General features: G+C 42.7%; 1 protein-coding gene and 1 long non-coding RNA gene across 4 annotated transcripts in view; one reads left to right on the top strand and one right to left on the bottom strand.

Annotated features, from left to right (window-relative positions):
• Positions 1–23,603, top strand: part of frmpd3 (FERM and PDZ domain containing 3) — a 104,546-nt gene that overhangs the window by 53,828 nt on the left and 27,115 nt on the right. For all 3 annotated transcript variants that reach the window (XM_061788285.1, XM_061788283.1, XM_061788284.1), the window contains exon 3: positions 23,437–23,548. In XM_061788285.1, the coding sequence (XP_061644269.1) occupies positions 23,508–23,548 (41 nt within the window). In that variant the 5' untranslated portion in view covers positions 23,437–23,507. The remainder of the gene's footprint in view (positions 1–23,436; positions 23,549–23,603) is intronic.
• LOC133485001 (uncharacterized) overlaps positions 4,731–23,603 on the bottom strand; it is a 35,476-nt gene continuing 16,603 nt past the window's right edge. The window contains exons 3-4 of the long non-coding RNA XR_009790574.1: positions 22,115–22,299; positions 4,731–5,531 (exon numbers count right to left, since the gene is read on the bottom strand). This is a non-coding gene — a long non-coding RNA (uncharacterized LOC133485001). The remainder of the gene's footprint in view (positions 5,532–22,114; positions 22,300–23,603) is intronic.

The raw sequence follows: 23,603 nt of genomic DNA, 5'->3' as shown, positions 1-23,603 counted from the left end.
TATATTGTACTTCAGAGTCACACACACACGCTGGAAATATGCCACCAAAGACAGATAGACAATATTCTTTATTAAGGAAATAGAATGTTCTGCTTTAATGCATTTTCCAAGAATAAATGATGTGCAGAGGATAAAACGAACTATACATGATAACCATTCTCTTTTATTCATTGTGGATTAATTGCATAGTCATTTATCTACACTGCACTTATCACCCACAAAAACATGAATGGGCATGTATACTTGGATATATTAATATTTATAATGTATTTTTGGCACTTATATACATGGTATGCATATATATACACACACAGTGGCCTCTATAATCCTTAAATGGAAGATATTTGGGATGACCAGAACCCTTCCGAGAGCTGGCCGTCCGGCCAAACTGAGCATTCGGGGGAGAAGAGCCTAAGTGAGAGAGGTAAAGAACAACCCAAAGATCACTGTGGCTGAGCTCCAGAGATGCAGTCGGGAGATGGGAGAAAGTTCTAGAAAGTCAACAATCACTGCAGCCCTCCACCAGTCGGGGCTTTATGGCAGAGTGGCCCGACGGAAGCCTTTCCTCAGTGCAAGACACATGAAAGCCCGCATGGAGTTTGCTAAAAATCACCTGAAGCACTCCAAGATGGTGATGAATAAGATTCTCTGGTCTGATAAGACCAAGAGAGAACTTTTTGGCCTTAATTCTAAGCGGTATGTATGTAGAAAACCAGGCACTGCTCATCACCAGTCCAATACAGTCCCAACAGTGAAGCATGGTGGTGGCAGCATCATGCAGTGGGGGTGTTTTTCAGCTGCAGGGAGACTGGTTGCAATCGAAGGAAAGATGAATGCGGCCAAGTACAGGGATATCCTGGACGAAAACCTTCTCCAGAGTGCTCAGGATATCAGACTGGGCCGAAGGTTCACCTTCCAACATGACGATGACCCTAAGCACACAGCTAAAATAACGGAATAAGGAGTGGCTTCGGAACAACTCAGTGACTGTTCTTGAATGGCCCAGTCAGAGCCCTGACTTAAACCCAATTGAGTCACCAAATCCAGGTGTGAAAAGCTTGTTATATATATATATAAAATTTTAAATCCCAGGGTAGACAGGAGCCGGACGTGCATTGGATCTCTGGTGCATTTTGTCTCCCACTCCAACGGGTTCCAAATCAGAGCATGGATTTGTCAATATATTTTGGGGAAAGCAGTACCTGCATGCTGAGAAGCCACTCTGCGCTCTGACTGAACACATCAGCATACTCTTTGAAAACGGTTCTCCAAATCCTACAATAGAGCAAGATGAGCCATGTCATGTGCTTTTCAAGTTTTTTTTTCAGGTTGTCCTGTCACAGCTGCATTTTATAACCTGTTGCACTAACCATTGAATTTGTAGTTTCACTGTTCTACCTCAAGGTTTTGTGTGTAAACATGGTCAGAGCTCTACGTAAATTTACACACGTTTCTACGCACGTCCAAGTTGATAACTCCCATACTTTGCAAGGTAATGTTCGTACGCACACTTCTGCGCATACGCAAACTTGATTAATGATGCCCCTGGGGTGTAAATTAGCCAATCACATATAATATGTCCCAAAATTATTATTCATGAATTACAAATAAATCTTTGTTTATCGCTCTATGCCAGTGACATATAGTGACAGGCAGAACAACTAAATTATCTTCCATTAGATTGCAGACAGTGCAATAAACCTGTGTATTCACCTCATAAAAGTCTTGGCTTCCTGTGAGTATATCAGTTACCTATGTGTTCAATTAAACAGGCCCAGATTTCAAACTGAGTTAGTCACTTTGTGATTAAATTCAGATGATATTGTTATTATTTCAATATTCATACTTTTTGTTTTGTCCTGTGAGACTTTTCTTATCTGGAATGAGTCCCTTGTCTTAATAAAGGTTGGGAAACTCTACTATAGACTACACTTGGGTCTAGGCAGACATGCAGCAGCAGCAACCTAATAGCTGAGCGTACCAGATTACACGTGAATGGAGAAGCCACTTTGTATTCTCCACAGAGCTGCTAAAGCATACCAGGAGCAGATCAGTTTGTGGAAACAAAGGAAAATAGGAAGAGAAAAAGGGTGAAAATGCTGCTCCAGCGCCACCATCTAGTTAGTCAGAAAAATTCCCCTCTCACTATAGTCAGGATTTCAGGCGAGAAACGGTTTATCGGTACAGTTGATTCTTATGCACCGCATACCGAGCGACGAGGATGAACCCGACTGAAATGTCGCGCAGTGTGCACGGTTTTCATGAGTAGCCAACCAGTCGGCCAATGTTTTTGCCGCAATTTCAAATTTTAATCGACGGCACACACTGGTGCAACGTCATACTTTACAGCCAATCAAAATGCACATCAGCTTTCACTCATGCTGAAAATACATTTTCAGGTTTTTACGCAAGCGATACACCGAACGCTACCCCAAGCCAAATAATTGCCGTATACAAAGCATCAAATATTGTGTTTTCATCAATATTTAACTATATTCATAGTGTATAATCTGCTTGTGGATGAAAAAACGAAGCTTGTGACCAAAATGTACGCGAATGGCGCGTATCTTGCTGGGTACGGTCAAATGAATGTCAGGGAGACTCCTTTAAAATATCCACACTCCCACTTTTATTTCCACCCTCGTCCACTATCTTTAGCAACCTGCCTCTTCCTTAACTATTATTCTATCTTTTTATGGTTTAAGAAAAGTAATAAAGTAAAATATAGTTGATGCAGCATCAAACGCCTACTTAGGCTCGCTATTCAGGGCGTCCATATATCGAATCGCTCGCGTCGGTAACTCTTATTTTTATGCAATGGTCCGCTCCAGTTGGGTTCGACCACATCGCGCAGTGTGCGGCAGGCTTAACATGCGGCGACAGGATGCAAATGAGGCAGTCAAGTCTCAGAAGCTGCCAAAAGAGCACTGAATACCTTGCTTAAATTCCAACAATATTTGTGAAGTAGGACTTTCTGCAATGATGGTTACCAAAATAAATGATGGAGTTGGCTGGACACGCGTAACACACTTCGGGTTTTACTGTCTCCCATTACCCCAAGATGAGACCGGCTCATTGAAGAGAAACAAGTGCAGGAGTCCCACAAATTACCACAACTACTTTCAGCATAATGGTGAGTTGTATTTTTAATCATGTGTTTTATTTGTTTCTACGTGGGACCATCAAAATATTGCTTTATGTGAAACCTGTCCTTGCTGCAAAAAAACATTGGGGACCCCTGTACTAAATAATCTGAGCTGATAGTACACTCTGAAAACGGCTGGGTCAAAACCAACCCAAAATGGGTTATATGGGTAACCCAATGCATTCCTGAAGTTGGACCGACCCAACAAGTGGTTATTTTAGACCACCAGGTCTGGGTAAGGGGGTTTGACCCTACGTGTTGGGTTGGGGCTGTTGGGTCGTCTGTGACCCTGCCGTTGGATTGGTTGAATGTGATCTTACTGTTGTATTGGTCAAATGTGAAACAAAAGTGGTCTAAAACATAATAATAACAAAATAAAGAATTAATCCCACTGTTTTTTGGCCCCAGTTTGATGTTGCTGCATCATACAAACCAGCCTAAACTGTTTGTTCTGGAAAAGTATTTTCTAGTTAGCATTACTAACATCCAGCCATCCATCCATCTTCTGAACCGCTTATCCTCACTAGGGTTGCAGGGGTGCTGGAGCCTACCCCAGCTGACTTTGGGCGAGAGGCAGAATACACCCTGAATTGGTAGTCAGACATGCGCATTGAACTTTTCCACAAATAATAAATGTCTTATATTATAGTAAAGGATGGAGTAACTAGGCTCTTGTACTAACTGTACCACTTCACCATATAGGAAGCAATAAGCAGGTGGCTCCAAGTTGCAGCTGAATGAAATACGTGGAATCAAACAAAAATGGCGACTTCAAGTAGGCGGGTTTTCTCAAACCAATGGTGCTGTACCTGTAACCTAATGTAGTTGATCAATCTCAGAACCGGGTTAGCGTTACAACACTCCTATTTAATGTGTCATTGTTCTAGGTATCTCATGATTTACTTTCCTCATCTTGCTTTGTCTTTTTCGTCTTCTTTTCTCACCTTTGTCTGTTCTAGTAATCGACTCTGATTCTCAATAAATATCCATCAAAGTACTAAGAAGCCACAGCGGCAGCTTAAAAAGTCTACTGTGACACAGTAAAACTGTTCCGGCATATAAGGGATACAGATCCTCCTTTCTGCTTGACCTAACAACCGAACAGGACAAAAAAACAAAAAGATCAGTTTATACCAATAGCTGGGTTGTGAAATCAATGCATTTTGTTTTTTTTGTGGTCAGGGCATCTCTTACCCAACAGATGGGTTAATAATTTGCTCTAATTCTGATCCAATGTTGGATCAAATTGACCAAACCTCTGACACAACTATGCCAAACCAACAGTTGAGTTACAAGTTTGACCCAACATTTTTTTAGTGTGTACTGCTCTGTTACAAGTCGTTTTTAGATGGAGTGGAATCGCCAGGACCTATAGTTAAATGGAAGCAAGGCATCCAGAAAGCTACATTAATGCTGGGGAAGAAAAGACAAGCGAGAGAGAAATGAGTAAAAAAAAAAAATAGGACACAATGTCCATCTGTGGTGATACCATTGCCAACCACAGAGGCATAAATGCACATTGATGTTTTTTTTCTGGTTTGTTCACACATTGCCATCAATATTTACAGTAACTGTGGACCATGTGAGCAATTGAGAAAACATGCATTCCACAAATATGGCTGTACATAATGTGTGGTAAATACATACTGTGTGTGGTAAGTGGTAAATACATACTGTATTTACCACACTAATGCCATGTAAATTTATGGAAAGCCATTTGAGCATTTATTCACTATCCTTGATCCAATTCAAGTTCCATGTACAATGGAGGAAAAAGTAAGTGAATCCTTTAGAATGTCTTAAATTTTTGCATAAATTGGTCACATAATGTGGTCTGATCTTCATCTAAATCACAAGAATAAACAAACATAGTCTGCCGTTGTGCGGTTGTGGCTCAGTAGAGCAGATCATCAAGTGACTTAAGGGTCTCCGGTTCGAATACTGTCTGCTGTCAAAGTGTCCTAGGGCAAGACACTGAACCCTAAATTGCTCCCAGTGGGCCTGGCAGTGCCTTGCATGGCGGCAGCGGCCCATTGTTGTATTAATGTGTGTGTGAATGTAAAGTGATTTGGGAACTGTGATGTGTAGATAAAGCGCTATATAAGTGCACTCCATTTACCATTTAAATTAATACCACTTCGTAAGCGTGTCTCTTCGTAGGTGACATTTTCGGGAGTCCTTAGCCAAACCGATGTTGTTTTGCACAATGCACACCCCGGAAATGCTCCCAGTCAGTCAAGCGGTAAAAAAAAAAAAAAAAAAAAAAACACTCTGGCGCTATTTACCTACTGGGGGCGTGGCTTTAGCGTCCTACTTCATGCACCCTTCCCCTGTCCTCAGCCACGTCCGCTTTTCCTCTGTGTAAGCTGCGTGTTGGCAGGAAATGCTAAAAAAAAAAAAAAGAATTTTTTTTTTGTTTGTTTGTTTTAAAGTCAAGTGGAGCGCTCATCACACAACAACATTTATAGATGTTGGAATTCGGTGCACACATAAGGCGTGCCACATTTTAAGGCGCCCCATCCATTTTGGAGAAAATTTAAGACTTTTAAGTGCACCTTATGGTCGTGAAAATACGGTATATAGATTAATTCAACTCAATTAAATTCAGAAGGCCAATTACAACCTAATTTCTTGTGTACACTATAACTACATTAAAGGTGCCATATTTTACCAAACCAACTTTTATTAGCATTTGCGAAGTAATATAGTCTCTACAGTGCCTCAGTAAAAATGTGAAATATGAATTAAAAATCATCCATTCCTGAGTTCCAGACATTTTTCTGCCCAGAGGCGTGACATCAGGTCATTCAAATTTCTCGAGTTTATCCACATCACTAGCGAAGATCTCCGCCTACCTCTCGGCTCCCGAGCCAGCGCTGTCACAATAACAAACACGTGTGCGCTCACAAGTAGGTCTTCTACACGGAGGCAACCAATCAGAGCAAAAGGGGGTGGACTTAGCCAAATATGGACACGTGGACGACTGGTTAGAGCGTCTGCCTCACAGTTCTGAGGACCGGGATTCAATCCCCGGCCCCGCCTGTGTGGAGTTTGCATGTTCTCCCCGTGCCTGTGTGGGTTTTCTCCGGGCACTCCGGTTTCCTCCCACATCCCAAAAAAATGCGTGGTAGGTTAATTGAAGACTCTAATTTGCCCATAGGTGTGAATGTGAGTGCGAGTGGTTGTTTGTTTCTATGTGCCCTGCGATTGGCTAGCAACCAGTTCAGGGTGTACCCCGGCTCCTGCCCGATGGTAGCTGGGATAGGCTCCAGCACTCCCGTCGTGACCCTTGTGAGGATAAGCGGCTCAGAAAATGGATGGATGGATGGACAAAAAGTTTTCTTTTTCGTTAGCTGTCAGCTATACATCCATTTCCATCCATCCATCCATCCATCCATTTTCAACACCGCTTATCCTGGTTAGGGTCGCGGGACGCTGGAGCCTATCCCAGCTGACTTCGGGCGAAAGGCGGACTACACCCTGAACTGGTCGCCAGTCAGTCACAGGGCACATATAGACACGGACAACCATTCGCACTCACATTCACACCGTCACTGAGTGGGAACTGAACCCACGCTGCCCGCACCAAAGTCAGGCGAATGTACCACTACACCATCAGTGTCCGTCAGCTATACAGTAATCATAAAAGAATATACACTGTATAAAAAAATCTATCCATCCATCCATCCATTTTCTGAGCCGCTTCTCCTCACTAGGGTCGCGGGTGTGGTGGAGCCTATCCCAGCTGTCATCGGGCAGGAGGCGGGGTACACCCTGAACTGGTTGCCAGTCAATTGCAGGGCACATAGAAACAAACAACCATTCGCACTCACGGGATTCAACCCCGCACCTCAGAACTGTGAGGCTGACGCTCTAACCAGTCAGCCACCGTGCCGCCTGGGTTTTTCATGGTATTCCAATTTATACATCAGTATAAATGTGGAGGGAGAAGACCACTTTATTTGGTGTCACTAGAGTGCTTCAGTGGGAGGGTCTCGTGGGTGGCGGCGGAGAGTTGGGGCTTGGGCTGTTTGGAAGGGCAGTGTTGCGTGAAGAATGAGTTTCACTCTGGCGTTAGACTGTCACGAGAGAAGCTGCTTCACTGGAGGGTGACAGCACAGAGACAGAGCCACTCTGCTGCTGTCATGGACACTCTGCCTCTCCTGGTTTTTTGACATATGGATGGTGTGTCTGAGGAGCGCAGCTGTTCAAGACCTCTTGGCTACGTTTGTGCCACTTAAGCTCCTATTTTGCACCAAGAAACATTTTTAGGTTTTTCAGGGGTTCGGTTTTTGTTACACACGTTTGGAAGATGTGGCAAGTAGATAAGAAATAAAAGTCCACACAAGCTTCTCCTTTCAGGTACATTACAACATGTGTGGGATGTTGTGTAAAACATAAATACAAACAAAATACCGTACATTGATTTGTAAATATTTTTCCACCTATATTCAGTTGAATACAATACAAAGACAATATTTTTAAAGGTCAAATTGATGAAAATTATTGTTCTTTTTCACAAATATTCCAAAAAAGTTGGGATAGAGGATTGTTTAAAAAAATAAAAACCTGTTTCGAACATTCCACAGGTGAACAGGTTAAGTGGAAATAAGTGAGTGTCGTGATTGTGTATAAAAAGTTCCCGAAAGGCTCAGTTGTTCACAAGCAAGGATGGTGCAAGTTTCACCCCTTTGTGAACAACTGGATGAGCAAATAGTCCAAAAAGCTTAACTACCTTTCGCCAAACCAGTCTACAAGAGTTTTGTGGACTTGGAGAAGGCGTTCAACCGTGTCCCTCGGGGAGTCCTGTGGGAGGTATTCCGGTAGTATGGGATACCAGACCCCTGATATGGGCTTTTCAGTCCCTGTACAACCAGTGTCAGAGTTTGGTCCGCATTGCTGGCAGTAAGTCAGATTTGTTTCCAGTGAGAGTTGGACTCCGCCAAGGTGGCCCTTTGTCACCGATTTTCTTCATAACTTTTATGGACAGAATTTCTTGGCACAGCTGAGGTGTTGAGGGGGTGCAGTTTGGTGACGTCACTATTACGTGTCTGCTTTTTGAAGATGATGTGGTTCTGATGGCTTCATCAAGCCGTAATCTTCAACTCTTGCTGAAGCGGTTCGCAGCTGAGTGTGAAGCGATTGGGATCAAAAACAGCCCCTCCAAATCTGAGGCCATGGTCCTCAGTCGGAAAGGGTGGAGTGCCTTCTCCAGATCAGGGAAGAGATCCTGCCGCAAGTGGAGGAGTTCACGAGTGAGGGATGAATGGAGCGTGAGATCGACCTATGGTCGTGAGCAAAACAACCAGATCGCGGATACAAGCTGTTGAAATGAGTTTCCTCCGCAGGGTGTCAGGGCTCTCCCTTAGAGATAGGGTGAGAAGCTCAGTCATCCGGGAGGGGCTCAGAGTCGACCCGCTGCTCCACCACATCGAGAGGAGCCAGATGAGGTGACTCGTGCATCTGAAGTTCTACATCAAGGAAGAATGAAAAAAAATCCACCTACAAAGCTTCAACAATTAGTGTCTTCAGTTTTCAAATGCTTATTGAGTGTTGTTAAAAGGAAAGGTGATGTAACACAGTGGCAAACATGCCTGTCCCAGCTTTTTGGAATGTGTTGCAGGCATCAAATTCAAAAGGAGTGAATATTCAAAAAATGTTTATCAGTTTCAACATTAAATATCTTGTCTTTGTATTGTTTCCAATTGAACATACAGCAGGTTGAAAATGATTTGCAAATCATTGTTTTCTGGTTCTATTTATGTTTCATACACTAGAATTGGGTTTGTACATTTAGCTGAAGAAAGAGAATTTCCGAGAGACTTTGCATACTAAAGTACAATACAATGATTTCTATACTTTAGTGAGCTAAGGCACCATTTTTAAATAAAAAAAAAATCTCACTGTGCGTCATTAAACAAAAAACTGACACAGTACTCAAATGACTTAAGTACCTGCTGCCTATGTCGTCTTCCCTATCTCCTAACATTATACTACTTGGCGATTTCAATACTTCCATGGACATCTCCAATAACACAATTTCCAGGCAGTTCTCATCTTAGCTCAATAACTTTGGTCTACAACAATTAATTAACTTTCCCACTAACTGCAAAGAACACATCCTGGATCTGCTTCGCCGTTCCTGTTCATTACAAGCGACTTCAATTCCAACTCACTTCCCTTTCCATCCACCCATCCATCCATTTTCTGTACCGCTTATCCTCACGAGAGTCGCGGGCGTGCTGGAGCCTATCCCAGCTATCTGTGGGCGAGCGGCAGGGTACACCCTTAACTCGTTGCCAGACAATCGCAGGGCACATAGAAACAAACAACCATTCGCACTCACATTCACACCTATGGGCAATTTAGAGTCTTCAATCAACCTACCACGCATGTTTTTGGGATGTGGGAGGAAACTGGAAAAAACCCACGCAGGCACAGGGAGAACATGCAATCCACACAGGCGAGGCCTGGATTTGAACTCCGGTCCTCAGAACTGTGAGGCAGATGTGCGAACCAGTCAGTCGGCGTGCTGCCTTTTCAGCACACATGCTAATATTTTTTTTACTAACCTAACCTTTTCCAAAATCAAACTTCCCCATGCCATCTCTTTTCGCCAAATCAAGAACATTAGCCCAGACACTCTCTGTACTCTTATCAACAGCCTCCCCAGCGCAGACTCTCTCTCCACCCCCCATGAACTGGTTATTCACTACAATAATAATCTCCATCATCTCCTCAACACTCTAGCTGCATTTAGAACCAGAACTGTAGTTTTCACCTCTGCACCCTGGTTCACCCCTGCTAAAGTATGTGACAATTAAAATCCAAAGGTCGTGTACTCTAATGTCTCCATTAGAAAACCGGATGTCATGAGCTGTGCTCCGCAGTTCTTTTGTTGGAGCTTGGGTGGCGCTTTGCGCCCCTCTCGCCCTCTCTCTCTCCCTCCCTTTCTCTCTTCCCAGTAATCACCTCGGCCACCCTTTCATCAATCAGCCTTCACCATCACCTGCATAAAAGCCTGCCAGATCCCGGAAACTCTCGCCAGAGTATTAACGTTCTTCCGTGGTACACCGGCTCTCTAACCAACATGTAAGCTACGCCAGTCCTCGCTATCCTTCTGACATCCGTGTTTTTCTTGTCCTCAGTGCCCCTTCCATTTTGCACACCGTGTTGACCTCTTCCACCATGCCGCCAAGCCATCCACCTGCTCACGCCACCGCCTGCCGCACGTTCCCTGTCTCGACAACCTGCCAGTACGCCTCAAGGATCCATCTCCATATCCCCTTCAATAAACCTTTCACCACAGACCTCTCAGCCTCCGCTTGCTTCTGGGTCCAGTGTCGTATCGTGACACCGGACTCACTATACACAAGGACATGTACAGTCATCATCTTAACCACAACAAAGACTGTTTATTTCAAGACAAATCTACCTACTACACAACCTTAATCTATAAAAAGGAAGGGAACTCCAAGGTACTATCCTCCCTGCTTGGTAATATTTCACCCCCACCAGATTCCATCCCTCCCACTTGTACTCATCTGTTTTCTATAATTCTCTTGTCATTTTTCAATGCATGAATCAAATGGATCCACCAGCAACTTTGTCCTTCCTCCTGCCTTAGTCCATCATCACCACCTCACTCTCCTACCCGTCCAGTTTTACTCTGCCTTCTGCCATAGACATTTCAGAAATCATGTTGCTCCAAGGTTAGCAAATCTGCCTCACAGTTCTGAGGATGGGGTTCAAATCCTGGCCCCGCCTGTGTGGAGTTTTCATGTTCTCCCCGTGCCTGCATGGGTTTTCTCCTGGTACTCCGGTCCCCTTCGAGTTAATTTGTGTTTATAGTGGCTGGCTTTTCTCTTCTTCTGTGGCCGCTTGCCTAGTCATGACACTCTAGCTCCTACCCCGGTCATCATGGTAACGAAAGCTCATTGGCCCTATAGAACAGCAGTTGAATATTTGCAAGGAGAACCTCACCGCCCCCCAATGTTAACCAGTGTACTAAGTCAATGTTAAGTTAATGTTAAGTGTGCTTTTATTCTTTTGTTATCCTTTGTTTATTTTCATTTTATGGTTTGTTTTTTGTTTTTTTTATTTTCACCAAGGAATGTCAGAGACCTTTCAGTAAGACGTGGGAACTATTTAAAATTGTTGAGGATAAGCGGTATGGAAACGGATGAATGAATGGATTAAAAAAATGGCATAATATGTCTCTTCTAAGGTAAAAAGTGGAGTTCAATACTGAACTGTTCAATAAAGTGATTTAATTTAATCCAAGTCACTGATGATGTAGTGGTGCACTTGCCTGTCTTTGGTGCGGGCAGCATGGGTTCAGTTCCCACTCAGTGGTGGTGTGAATGTGAGTGCGGATGGTTGTCTGTGTCTATATGTGCCCTGCGACTGGCTGGTGACCAGTTCAGGGCGTAGTTCACCTTTCGCCCAAAGTGTACCACAGATTAAACATTTCATTTTGTATGATATTGTAAATTAAGTTGATAAATGAGATTCAAATAAATGTGAGCACCATTCCTCACTCACATTATACTTGTGGTATTTATGTCCTCGAAGGCATTGTATCACAAACTCTGGACAGCCTGGACTCACTATAAATGTTTTCTTTATAGCTCTGTATGAGTGGGAACTCTATATGACATGGATGAGCTGCATTTCATCACCCAAGACACCTCATCAACAAAGATCCTACTCATTACCTGCAAGACAGTGTCAGAGCTGAACATGTGTTTGTCTTAACTTATTTATTAATTTCGTTTGCTGCTTGACAAACTGGCGATAAAGCAGCATGTTAGGGCATCTCAACGGCACTTTCAGAATATTTTGTCAGTGGAGCTCTATGGGGGACTCTGTGAATGTTTATGGTGCAGCATGCGGGCTGTGCTTAATGCTACTCGACTACACACAAACAAAAAAATCACAATTCATGAATGCATATGTGGGATAAACTCCATCCATTCATTGATTTATTTTTATATCCTTGTTTTTTTGACATAGCCAGAGAGGCCTGAGCCAACACAAATTGATCCCAGAATTTCTTTGCTTGAGGCAACAGTGCTAACAACTGGACCTCCATGCTGCCCTGGTCTCAACTCAACACAAGACTTACTAAATTAAATATGGTAAATAAAATACCAGCAGAGATTACAGTCGCTGACAAAACTTTTGACTAATGTTGCAGGATGCACATATGCTATTGAAATTTTTGCCCTGCATGCATTTTTTTGATTAAGAAATATGCTGACTTTGCAGATTGCTTTATGACTGATAATTAAAGATCACTAAGTCTTGATAATATTAAAGTCACCACCCATTTTTTTATCTGGTGATAAATCACCAGGATTCCTGTAAAAAGAGAGTAATTTACACATGAATCAATTATTATCATTGTTAATACCAGATACGTGATTAAAAAAGGAATGCGTTTGTTTGAGGGAGCGTGCTGTATCTGTATATACTGTAGCACACTTTAACAGTAAAGCATGAAACTGCAGAGAACATCAATAGGGTACACAAAATGCATTTTCTTGATGATAAAATTAAACAGTGATCAAAACAATCTCTACTATTATTTTCTGGCTAATCTATGGGCTGAAATACTTTAGGAATAGCAATTGATCACAGATACACAGATCTGATCTTCGGCCAATCAGCACCTGCATTTTCGAGCATGTAGCATACGGCCTCTCCGGAAAGTCAAATCTCCTACCAGCTCTTAACCTTTACTGCTAACGTTCCTTAACCTTTGTGGAATACGTCATATGGTGAGGGAGACATGAAAACGTGCTTTCTTTCGAATATAGGAAAGGACAGTGTGTTATAACTTAGTCACATATCACGTAGTAGTACATTTTGATCCATCCATCCATTTTCTGAGCCGCTTATCCTCACTAGGGTCGCGGGCGTGCTGGAGCCTATCTCAGCTGTCATCGGGCAGGAGGCGGGGTACACCCTGAACTGGTTGCCAGCCAATCACAGGGCACATACAAACAGACAACCATTCGCACTCACAGTCACACCTACGGGCAATTTAGAGTCTCCAATTTATGCATGTTTTTGGGATGTGGAAGGAAACCGGAGTGCCCGGAGAAAACCCATGCAGGCACGGGGAGAATATGCAAACTCCACACAGTCGGGGCCGGGGATTGAACCCGGGTCCTCAGAACTGTGAGGCTGACGCTCTAACCAGTCGGCCACCGTGCCGCTAGTACATTTTGATTTCTGAAAAAAAAATTTCAAACATAACATCATCCTGGCATTGAACTCCATGCCTATGCCAGGTGTGTCAAACACGGGTTAATCCGATTTACGCTTTAACGTGAAAATCAAACTAATTTGTCTCGTAAAAGGGGGACCACGTCACTTTTTAGATGTATGAAACTTCAGGACAATGTGACGACAAATGTTTTATCAGTCTCGTAATTTGAAGGTTTGAAGCCTGTACATCGCTGTTCGCAAGATGGTCAGAGCGGACGTGTGCTGCCCGCTTCGTTTCCCAAGGAGTTTGGCCAGGCACCCAAAAAGGGTAGCTCGGAGCGTTGGCATGAGGCCCTGCGGCAGGGAAGGGTCTGATGTGTCCTCGTCACCTCGTGGTGCAAGGTGGGGCGTCCTGGCAGAGCCAGTCTTCGCCAAGTTGGTCGAAACGAGAGCAACAAAAGAGGCTCCGCCCTTTATGGCCAGCCGCCAAGGGGGTGGTTCTCCCCCTTTTCCCCCCGCCTCCGGGACCAAAAGGGAAGATGGACCGCCTCTGAATGTTACTTTTCCATTTTAGGATTATTTTGTTGTTTAAAACCATGTTCTCCCTGTGCCTGCGTGGGTTTTCTCCGGGCACTCCAGTTTCCTCCCACATCCCAAAAACATACATGGTAGGTTAATTGACTCTAAATTTCCCGTAGGTGTGAATGTGAGTGCGAATGGTTGTTTGTTTATATGTGCCATGCGATTGGCTGGCAACCAGGGTGTACCCCGCCTCCTGCCAGAGGATAGCTGGGATAGGCTCCAGCACTCCCGCGACCCTTGTGAGGATAAACGGCTCATGGATGGATGGATGGATGGATTTAAGATAACGAGACCATTTTCCAGCCTTGCATTGTCACGCACACATCCTCTTTAATCCCTGTAACTAATGTTTCAATTGTATGTGGTTGTTGAGAACACTGTAATATTTGCAATGTGGCATTTGTGTTGTGTGGGGTTCAGTTGACAAACAGATTTGACATCAGACATTCAAATTTGCAGAAATATAATCACTCGTGGTGCTATTGCGATGGTACCACTGGTGGCGTCCATGCAAAGTTCTTAAAAATATTATATACCATTCAAGTCCAGTGAAGATTATGATTACTTAATCCGGGGTTGCAGTAGCTTTCGACTACCTGTGGGTGTCGCTAGTGCTCCATCCATTGTCCCAGACAGAAGGAACAAATGTCACTGAAAACAGCGGGAAAAAGAAGGCTGGCAAGGGGGTCGAAGTTAATTAATTTAGTGTCCGGGTGAGAAACCAGATTTCTATGTCTCAGTTTTGAGGAGCTACTTGGGACTGGCTTGTAATTCATTCAGTGTCCGTGTGCCAAGTTTAAACCTCCCGTGCTTCTGCTTTGATAAACAGACAAGGTTTTCCTTAGATGTCTTGTGTACGTAGACTAATTCAGCAGGCAGCCGAGGCAGGTATGTGGAACAGCACGAGACTGGGGGTTGCTGGTTGTCATCTTTAGTAGCGTGTCCGTTACATGACCAAAAGTGCAGAATGTGTGCAATTTGCTGTTTCTACCCCTAGGTGTCAGTAGGGCATGGAGTTCAATGCCTGGATGATATTATGTTGGAGAAAACCCCAGAAATCAAGACATACTAATACATGACTTTGGTGTGAAAGGTTCCTAACAATTCATTGTTGACTGTCCTTTGCACCTTTTCATGCCTCCCTGACCCGATGACGTATTCAACAAAGGTTAAGAAAAGGTGGGAAAAAGATTAAGAGGAGGTTAGGAGTTTTAACTTTCCGGAGAGGCCCTATGTTACACATTAAAAAACAAAAGTATTGATTGGCCGAAGAGATCTGTGTATCTGCGATCCATTGCTATTCCTAAAGTACCTGGATGTCTGTCACAGCTCATTTGCAATGTACTGAATATGAATTGAGAAAACAATGTGAAAACCTACAGTGTGGAATTTTCATTGAGGAGCAAATAATCTTACTTTCAGTTTCAAGTTTATTGGACTTCAGCTCCAACCTAATAAATTAAATTTCAAATTATACTATTCAGATTCTGTTTTTCAATGCAATGATTCTAATTAAACAATACAAATTCAAAGTAGGTAATTAAAATTTAGCTTTTTAATCCAATTATTCAAGTGAGTGTACAACATATTCAGTTATTTAATGTCAAGATTGCCGCAATATGTGGAGAGAAATGGCCGAGCAGGGAGGGGGCACTCTAAATCTTTGCCCTTGCCACAATTACCACTTGATTTGTGCCAAGATACCACACTTCTATTGGTGAGGTTAAGCTGCTATAGAGGGACAGATAATCACTTAGTATTGTGCTGAAGATCATGTAATGTAATGCTTACATTAATAATGCAGGGAAGAAAAGACCTGGGACATTGAGTCAAGTGCAACATATTGACATTTTGGTCAGGTAGACCGGCCTTTCGTCATAGCCGAGAAGCAGATGGTGCCATCACCTTCCTTTTAGATCAATCAGAAATATGATTATATCACTTGCACCTCATCAAGGTGAGATGTATCTCAAGTGGTGATACTGAAACTGGGGCAAGATGGGTGGTAGCCTGCGAGATCCATGGTACTATGGTGAAAACGCTTGCTCTTTACAGTACAGCCCACACATTTTCTGTTCACATGTGCATTTCTGCAGCAATTTCCATAGTGTGTGTATGACTCGTCCTTTCCTTTCCATTCGGGGAAGTGTAGCTTGGGTGAAAAATACCCGCTTCTGAATTTTGTCAAGCAAACATGACATAAGCAGAATAAAAAGAATCCAAACAATTCTGGCAATCTGTGTTGCTGCACCTACTAGCTAAATTTACTCAGATGTTTGTTGTATGTCGGATTTAAATCAGTTGGCTGGGAAACCAAACCTCATTGGAGAGTAAGAGAGTACAACAGAATTTCTTGTATGGATTCTGCCTGAATGGTTGTCCCATAAATGTTTTCATATAAGTACAATAAACATAATATTGACAAAATTATTTGACAAGGGGATCATTGCGCCTACAGGAAGGGGACATGAAAGAAATGAATCGATTCTGTCGGTGTGCATAATTTTGTCTCTATAATCTATATCTGTTCACGCTTCAATTTTTACTTAAGAATGTGGCATGAGAAAATCTGCCCACTATCACCCCTATTTATTCATCTTGGTAAAATTACTAACAAAACAAGTCGACTTAGAGAAACGGAAAAGGGGTTTTGTAAGAAAGTCAGTTGAGGTCAAGGCGAGAGGAAGCGGCGCGTTAATAAAGCTTCACCGTCCAGTGAATTACAGGGGCATTGTTTTCATTGTTTGCATTGGACAACAAATGGAATCAAGAAAAAAGAAATTGTATGCCATTGCTGGTGTTTTCCCCTAGTTTGTAAACTCCATTCTGCAGAATTCCTATCAACTCCAAAACCTATTAGCTTTCTCAAATCCTTCTTAACTTTTTATCCTCTACTGATACAAGACAAAAAACACCTAATAGATGCACAAAATTTAAAACAGAAAGCAAAACACATACATGTTTTTACCACATAATCCAGACCTTATTTTGGCACAATAAATTCCAAAGATATTCATTGTCTTTTCCCTGTGTTTGGGTTACATAGCCTCAAAGTCAACTTTTTATAGACTCACCATTATTTGCATTTTGATAAAAGCAAAACACTGTTTACATGACAGTGTATTGTTTAAATTCAAACTCATAATCGGAGTGTCTTTGGAAACAAAATTATTCACCATTTGCATGTTGTCAGATCACAGGTAATGTGATCTTATACAGAAACTTGTTTGTACACAACAACAACACTATGACCGGAAAATGGAAAAATAAACTCTTAATTGTTTGACATGTCATGAGAGATATAGATGCTCATCAACCCTCTAAACATTTACCCATTACATCGCAGACTAATTCTGTAGTACTGTCACAATTTGCTTCTTGGCAGTAAGTTTTGCTTTGACAGAGGCAAACTGATTGACCAGGGGTGAGAGAAAAAGATGGATCCGAGAAATAAAGACGAAAAGAATGAGAGAAAGCAGTCAGGTTGCAGGCAGCTCATAACAAAATACCATGTGGCCTTGTGGGGGAGGCCGTTTGTGTCAAGAGAGGCATGTTTGGCAACAGGTTATCCAGCAGATAAACACAGAGTCACACAGAAGAACACAAATCCGCACAAATCTTCCTGTTTGAATGTTTACTTCCCATGAAAAAAGAGACGTGTGTCTATTCTACAAGTAGCCAACATGTCATAGCCTTACACATATGTAAGTATGTATAGCTGTCATGTTCCCAACAGAGTGAAGTGGTTGTACTGCCCTACAGAATTTATGCTAATGTGTGCCGGGCAGCCGTGCCTGGAATAGAGGATTAGACAAGATGGTTTCTATTGAACGCCTCTCTTAGTCTATCACCTCAAAAACTCAAATCCTTGCAAAGAGAAGTGAAAAAAGTGCAATTCGCAAAGGTTTGTTTACAGCAAATTGAAAACTGAAGCCCATAGTTATTATTTTGCCAGAGTGACATACCCGCTGTTGCGGTCCAAGAGACCTGATGTGTGAAAGGCATTGTCTTAGTCCAAAAAGGCTCATTTTATCAGGGGGATCAGCGTGTCTCCTCTTTCATCATGTTGAAAGGATTTTAGCAGATTCAGGGATTTTCTCAATGATGCAAAATGTTGGCAACATTTCATCATTGCCTGCAGAGGACTTTTCTGTGAATGGATAGAACACATTGATATGCAACACGGGTGTCATAAGACAGTTTGCCTGATGAGACACACTCATCAAGCACAGTACTGTATTTTATTTGCCAGTCGCAATACTAAAATATTATAGAATTTATATTGCTCAATCATTACAAGATTATGGTTATTATTTACGTTATGTTACTATTGTTGTTTAGTTCAAATTGTGCAGCACAGTGTGCTAATGGTTAACGCGTCTGCCTCACCATTGGTGGTTCGCTGGAGTCCCAGTCTTGGAACTGGCTTTTTAACCATTTCCAAACTGATATATATTCAATTACTTTGTATCTCATTTGTTTTGTCACATTTACATTTGCGTCATTTGTTATGTAATTCAGCGCACTCCTGGGGGAAATTACAATCCCCTTAGTATTGCCTCTCCACTGTGAATTGTTTGTGCATATCCCCATTGCAGCTCAGTCTACCAACGTAATTGAGGCTACTGTCTGACTGGATGTATTCCAGATCAGGAAATTAAATCTGTAGACCTTGACCCTGTCCTCACCAACATCAAGGAAAATCTTGTTGCCATAATTGGTTACAGTTTGTAATGACACAAATTACACCTTAATACATTTGACATGATTAATGTCATATCACTTCAATTCAGGTGCACATTTTCTATTAAAATGACGTGTGTGAATGATTCTGTGAGCAAGTCATCACTGACCATCGGGAGGGTGTGGGTGTCGGACCGGGTTTCAGCACGTCTGTGCTGTTTCCCGGTCAGTGCGCCCTGCTCCTCCACCCTGCATCACACACACTCCCCATGTTTTAATGCACCACATACACCCATCTCTGGTGGGCGGTGGGTCGTGGTGGGTGGGGATTTTGCTGTTAGGCAGCAGTGTTACTTGATTAGGTACTGGTGGTGTAGTGGTACACTCGCCTGACTATGGTGCAGGCAGCGTGGGTTCGGTTCCCACTCAGTGACGGTGTGAGTGCGAATGGTTGTCTGTGTCTATATGTGCCCTGCGACTGACTGGCGACCAGTTCAGGGTATAGTCCGCCTTTCGCCCGATGTCTGCTGGCATAGGCTCCAGCGCCCCGTGACCCTGAACGGGATAAGCAGTATTGAAAATGGATGGATGGTTACGTGATTAAATGTAAATGTAGCATGTTCCTACCCATCTCTGGCAATAGGCTTCAGCTCACCCACGACCCTGATTAGGTCAAGCGCTATAGGAATGGATGGATGTTATTTTTAGCCAATAACTTCACCATAAAATCCAATAAAGTATAATGTACCACTTAATGTGTTTATTGTTGCCTTGTAAAACAGATCGATTAACGGATTCGCAAAATTAGAGACTGATTAATGTGTGTTTTGCCTCCAGAGTCACCTTGTCATGGTCACCACTGATCACATATTCAGCACTGCTGTTGTTTTTTGTGATGCAATGCCCCCTCAAGCTAATTATGATAAAACTACCAGTCCTTAAAGGAATGTGAGTGAGGGTCATTTATTGCACCTACCCAGAGGCCATGGAGAGCAGTTGCAGCCTGGCACACTAGGGGGAAACAGGTGTGTAACAGGTGCCCTGACCTCTGCGCCCAAGAGGATGCTGAAATCTGGCCACAGCTGCTACGTGGGAACACAGAGCAGCTGGCGAGCGCTCTCTAAGATGCAGGGTCCACATCGCTATTCTCATCCACCCACGGGCTTCAACAAGCTACATTGAGAGCTGTAGTCATAGCAACGGGCAGATTTGCTAATGCCCTTGGGCATCATTTCTTGACAGAGTTCCTTGGTGTCCTCCCTCTTGGCATTTTCACAATGCTGCTATCGCCAGGTAGATGTGTTTGCTTCAGTGTCCCCTGGCAACCTTCATTGCGCTCTCAATTCTTCTCAAAAGTCAGTCAGGAATTTTAATGCATGTGAGATGTTTACAAAGTCACAAAGCAATGTCCTTAAGTTCTGCTTCTGTAAAAATACCCCCAGCAAACTATATTTACAAAGGTACTTGCTCTATATCCTGGTGTCTAGATGCTGAGCAAAACATCATCCTCACTTTATGCCTCTTTTCCACAGCACCATACTTAATTGGCTCAGCATGGCTCTACTCGATATTGCTATATTTCCACTGGCAAAACCATGTACAGTTTTCCACCACTATTTGTGAGGAACAGTGAAATAGTGAAACTCCGCAAGTAATTGAGACACCACCGTCTAAAGGTTTGTAATTGCCTATAGATGCCAAAAGATGTCAGTAAAGCACTAGTTTTCTCTTCACTAGGTTGATGGCCTGTCTAAATAAACCATCACCCCTCAGTTCGACATAGTTCCTTGGCACCAAGATTCTCCAAGATGGCATGAAAACAATACTTTTATATTAGACAGGTCTTTGGGCTTAGCACAAAAATAGCCTATAGGTGTGTTTTTCAATCAATACGGAAGATAGGTTCCCAAAAAAAACTCTGGAAATAGGTGAATCCGCATGTAGCGAATCGCAAATATGTGGGACAACACTGCACTACCATGTACAATTTTCTAGAATATGATGTAAAAGTACCTTGTAACCTTGTAAACCACTGCTGATTGCTCATTGGGGGAGCAGATTTGCTGCAACATTGTAACATTTTAGAATACACAGACAGAAACAACAAAAAACACGCTATCTTACACTGTCTCTGTGCCTTAGCATTTTATTCCAGTCTCCAGTTCACTGCAGCGCTCCATTTTATTGCTGCCCTTAGTCTCCTCACCAATAGTCTTATCACTGTGGCCAATAGAAAGACTCTCATTCTACCTCTATTGTCTCATTCCAACTGATGCATTCAATGCAGCCTTTTTTTGGCAGTTTCTCATTGTACCATACTGAAATGTAAAACTGGCGTTGTATTTTCTATCATTTGGAAGCAGCAGCATGGTAGCGTATTGGTTAGCAGATCTGCCTCACTGTTCTGAGGTTTTGGATTAATATTTTAGCTCTGGAATTCCTGTGTGGAGTTTGCAATGGTTAAGATCATCGCATACCACTGGGGGGACCTAGGTTCAAGACCCCGACTGGACCATGCGCCAACATCCCCCGGACTCACAGCTGTGATGTCCTTGAGCTGATACACTGATACCCCGAAATGCTGCCCGGGCGCTTCAGCTGCCCCCTGCTCCAGTGTGTTCCACTAACATGCGTATGTGTTCACTGTGATGGGTTAAATGCAGAGAACAAATTTCGTGTGCATGCATGCATGTTCATGACAATAAAAGATGATTCTTCTTCTTCCCATGTGGGTTCCTCTGGGTACTCCAACTTTCTCGCACAGCCCCAAAACATGCATGTTACCGTCACTGACTTTAAAATGTCCACAGGTGTGAAAGTAAGCGTTAATGGTTGTGTATGGTTGCCTGCCCTACAATTGATTGGCGACCAGTCCAGGGTGTATCCCGTCTAGAAATCCAGCAACAGGGCAGGCAACCCAGGCAATCTGCTAAGGCCAGGAGCTGAAGGGGGGCCCCAAGAGACGACTGGCATTGGCCCATATCAATGACAAAACAATGGTACTGCTTTAGAAACTGAAACAACATCATGTCAGGAAACTCCCTGAATAGGGCCCCTTACTAGCTGTTGCTGGCTGGTGGCTAGTAAGGGGCCGATATCATATCAAGACAAAGCTGGAAACCCCATAGACACTGCAATGACACGTCGAGATTTGGGAGTGTCCCTAATGGGGCCCCTTATTAGCATTCTTGTCAAACACAGAGACAACAAAATTAAGTGAATTCATCACTCAGGACATGCCAAAAGAAAAAAAGCAGGAGGATGAAAACAAAAATGTGGTAGTTGTTAGTGGGAATGTGAATCTGTTATATGAGAAAAACAGTGATGCCAGTTTGTCCCATTCCCACAATACATCAGAAAACATTACTGTACATTATTGGCTAACATTAGTTAAAACATAACTAATAAACAATTGTGTCTATTATGTCAATTATTTAATACAAGGTATCTCTTTTTAATCAAAGTAAGCCGGAATAGGCTGCAGCTCACCTGCGACCCTAATAACCGGTCTAGAAAATGGACGGATGGATGAAGCCTGAGTCTTCTCTCTCCAAGAGTCAAGTCGGGATGCAACTGACGTTCAGAGTGACACGCAGTTAACTTATCACATACAGCTAATGAGTGAGCCATCCTCGGCACCTTGAAGACCCGCCAGATGGGTGTCCTCCCAGCACCTGGAGAGGGAAGCAGATGGCAATTAAAAGTCATTAGAGGGGCAGAAAGAAAAGGGCAAAGAAATGTAGGTAGACTTGGACTGTCAAGTACCTATGGACAAGATAATAGATGATGGATAATAGATGAGGAGACAGTAATCATTGTGAAACTAAATTGTAATTTTTCAGCAGCAGTACCAGCTGATTTGTCATTTGTCATTGCTCTTAACCTCTGATACTGACAGATGAATGTCGAATAGTTTATTATCTAATTACACTTTTTTTTTTTTTGCAAATCCTACAATGGGTAATGGATTAAAAATAAAGTAATCAAAGATAAATGGTCTCTCATCCGACACAAGGTAGAGATCAGTCATGCACCACTGGAATAGTAGATGAGCCATATCCCTTGTAAGCCACTGTGAGCACAAACTACAAGTGACAAGAATTTAAATCAATAAACTATTGACCGAAGGACTCAGCCCCCAGTTACCGACAGTTTGTTGTCTGCCTGTGGCATTTACTCTTGTATTCATGCATAATAATAACTGAGCAGTCTTGACATGGTTTTTCTCCTCTCGTTCTCCCCATTTTAAAGCCTTAATGTCACAGTCGGTTTCAAGTCTAACCAGGTCAGATGCTAAAATGTTCATATATTTCCATCTCATTTCCGTCACTTTGTTTGTGACATTTTCCTGCCATAGACAACCCATGTGCCAGCGTACACACTCCCACCTGTCTAACTAATCTCGCTCTTACTTACTCCCACACAGGTATCTTTAAGAGAGAATGCGTGGTTCACAATAGTGGTACAGATATTGGTTGAGTCTGTGTTAAATACTTCTTTGCATTCGCTCGTCTTATGTCCTTGATAAAAGCTGTTTTTATGGCAGGTCTCGTGTCCGATGGTTTTATCAAGTATATCAAAGGAAAATCTATACTGTACATTTTTACTCTAACCTCGTGCAGTCTTGCAGATCCTGATTAACAGATATATTTGCATACCACATGTTCACATTTATCTTTTTTATTTTTCTAACTAGATGTATTCATCATGCAATAAGCTGCAGATTTAACAAACAGGAGGAATCCTCAATTTAAGAACGAGATGGAATGCAATTTTTCATGTCTTTATGTTCTCTTACATCTATTGTGCAGGTGAATGACTTTGAAAAGAGCGTGGCCTTTGCAGTGCAAACCTGTCCTATGCTGCTCCCTACTCTCAGGGGATGGCCGAGGTCCAGGATGGACACACATACACATTTGACAGGTATTCAGGTTTGCTTCAGTTGTTATTGTTATCCCTGCAAAACCACAACATAATG

The sequence above is a fragment of the Phyllopteryx taeniolatus genome, chromosome 10 (genome assembly GCF_024500385.1).
Source record: "Phyllopteryx taeniolatus isolate TA_2022b chromosome 10, UOR_Ptae_1.2, whole genome shotgun sequence".
In the NCBI taxonomy this organism is placed as follows: domain Eukaryota; kingdom Metazoa; phylum Chordata; class Actinopteri; order Syngnathiformes; family Syngnathidae; genus Phyllopteryx; species Phyllopteryx taeniolatus.
This window is presented reverse-complemented; position numbering and strand designations above follow the sequence as displayed.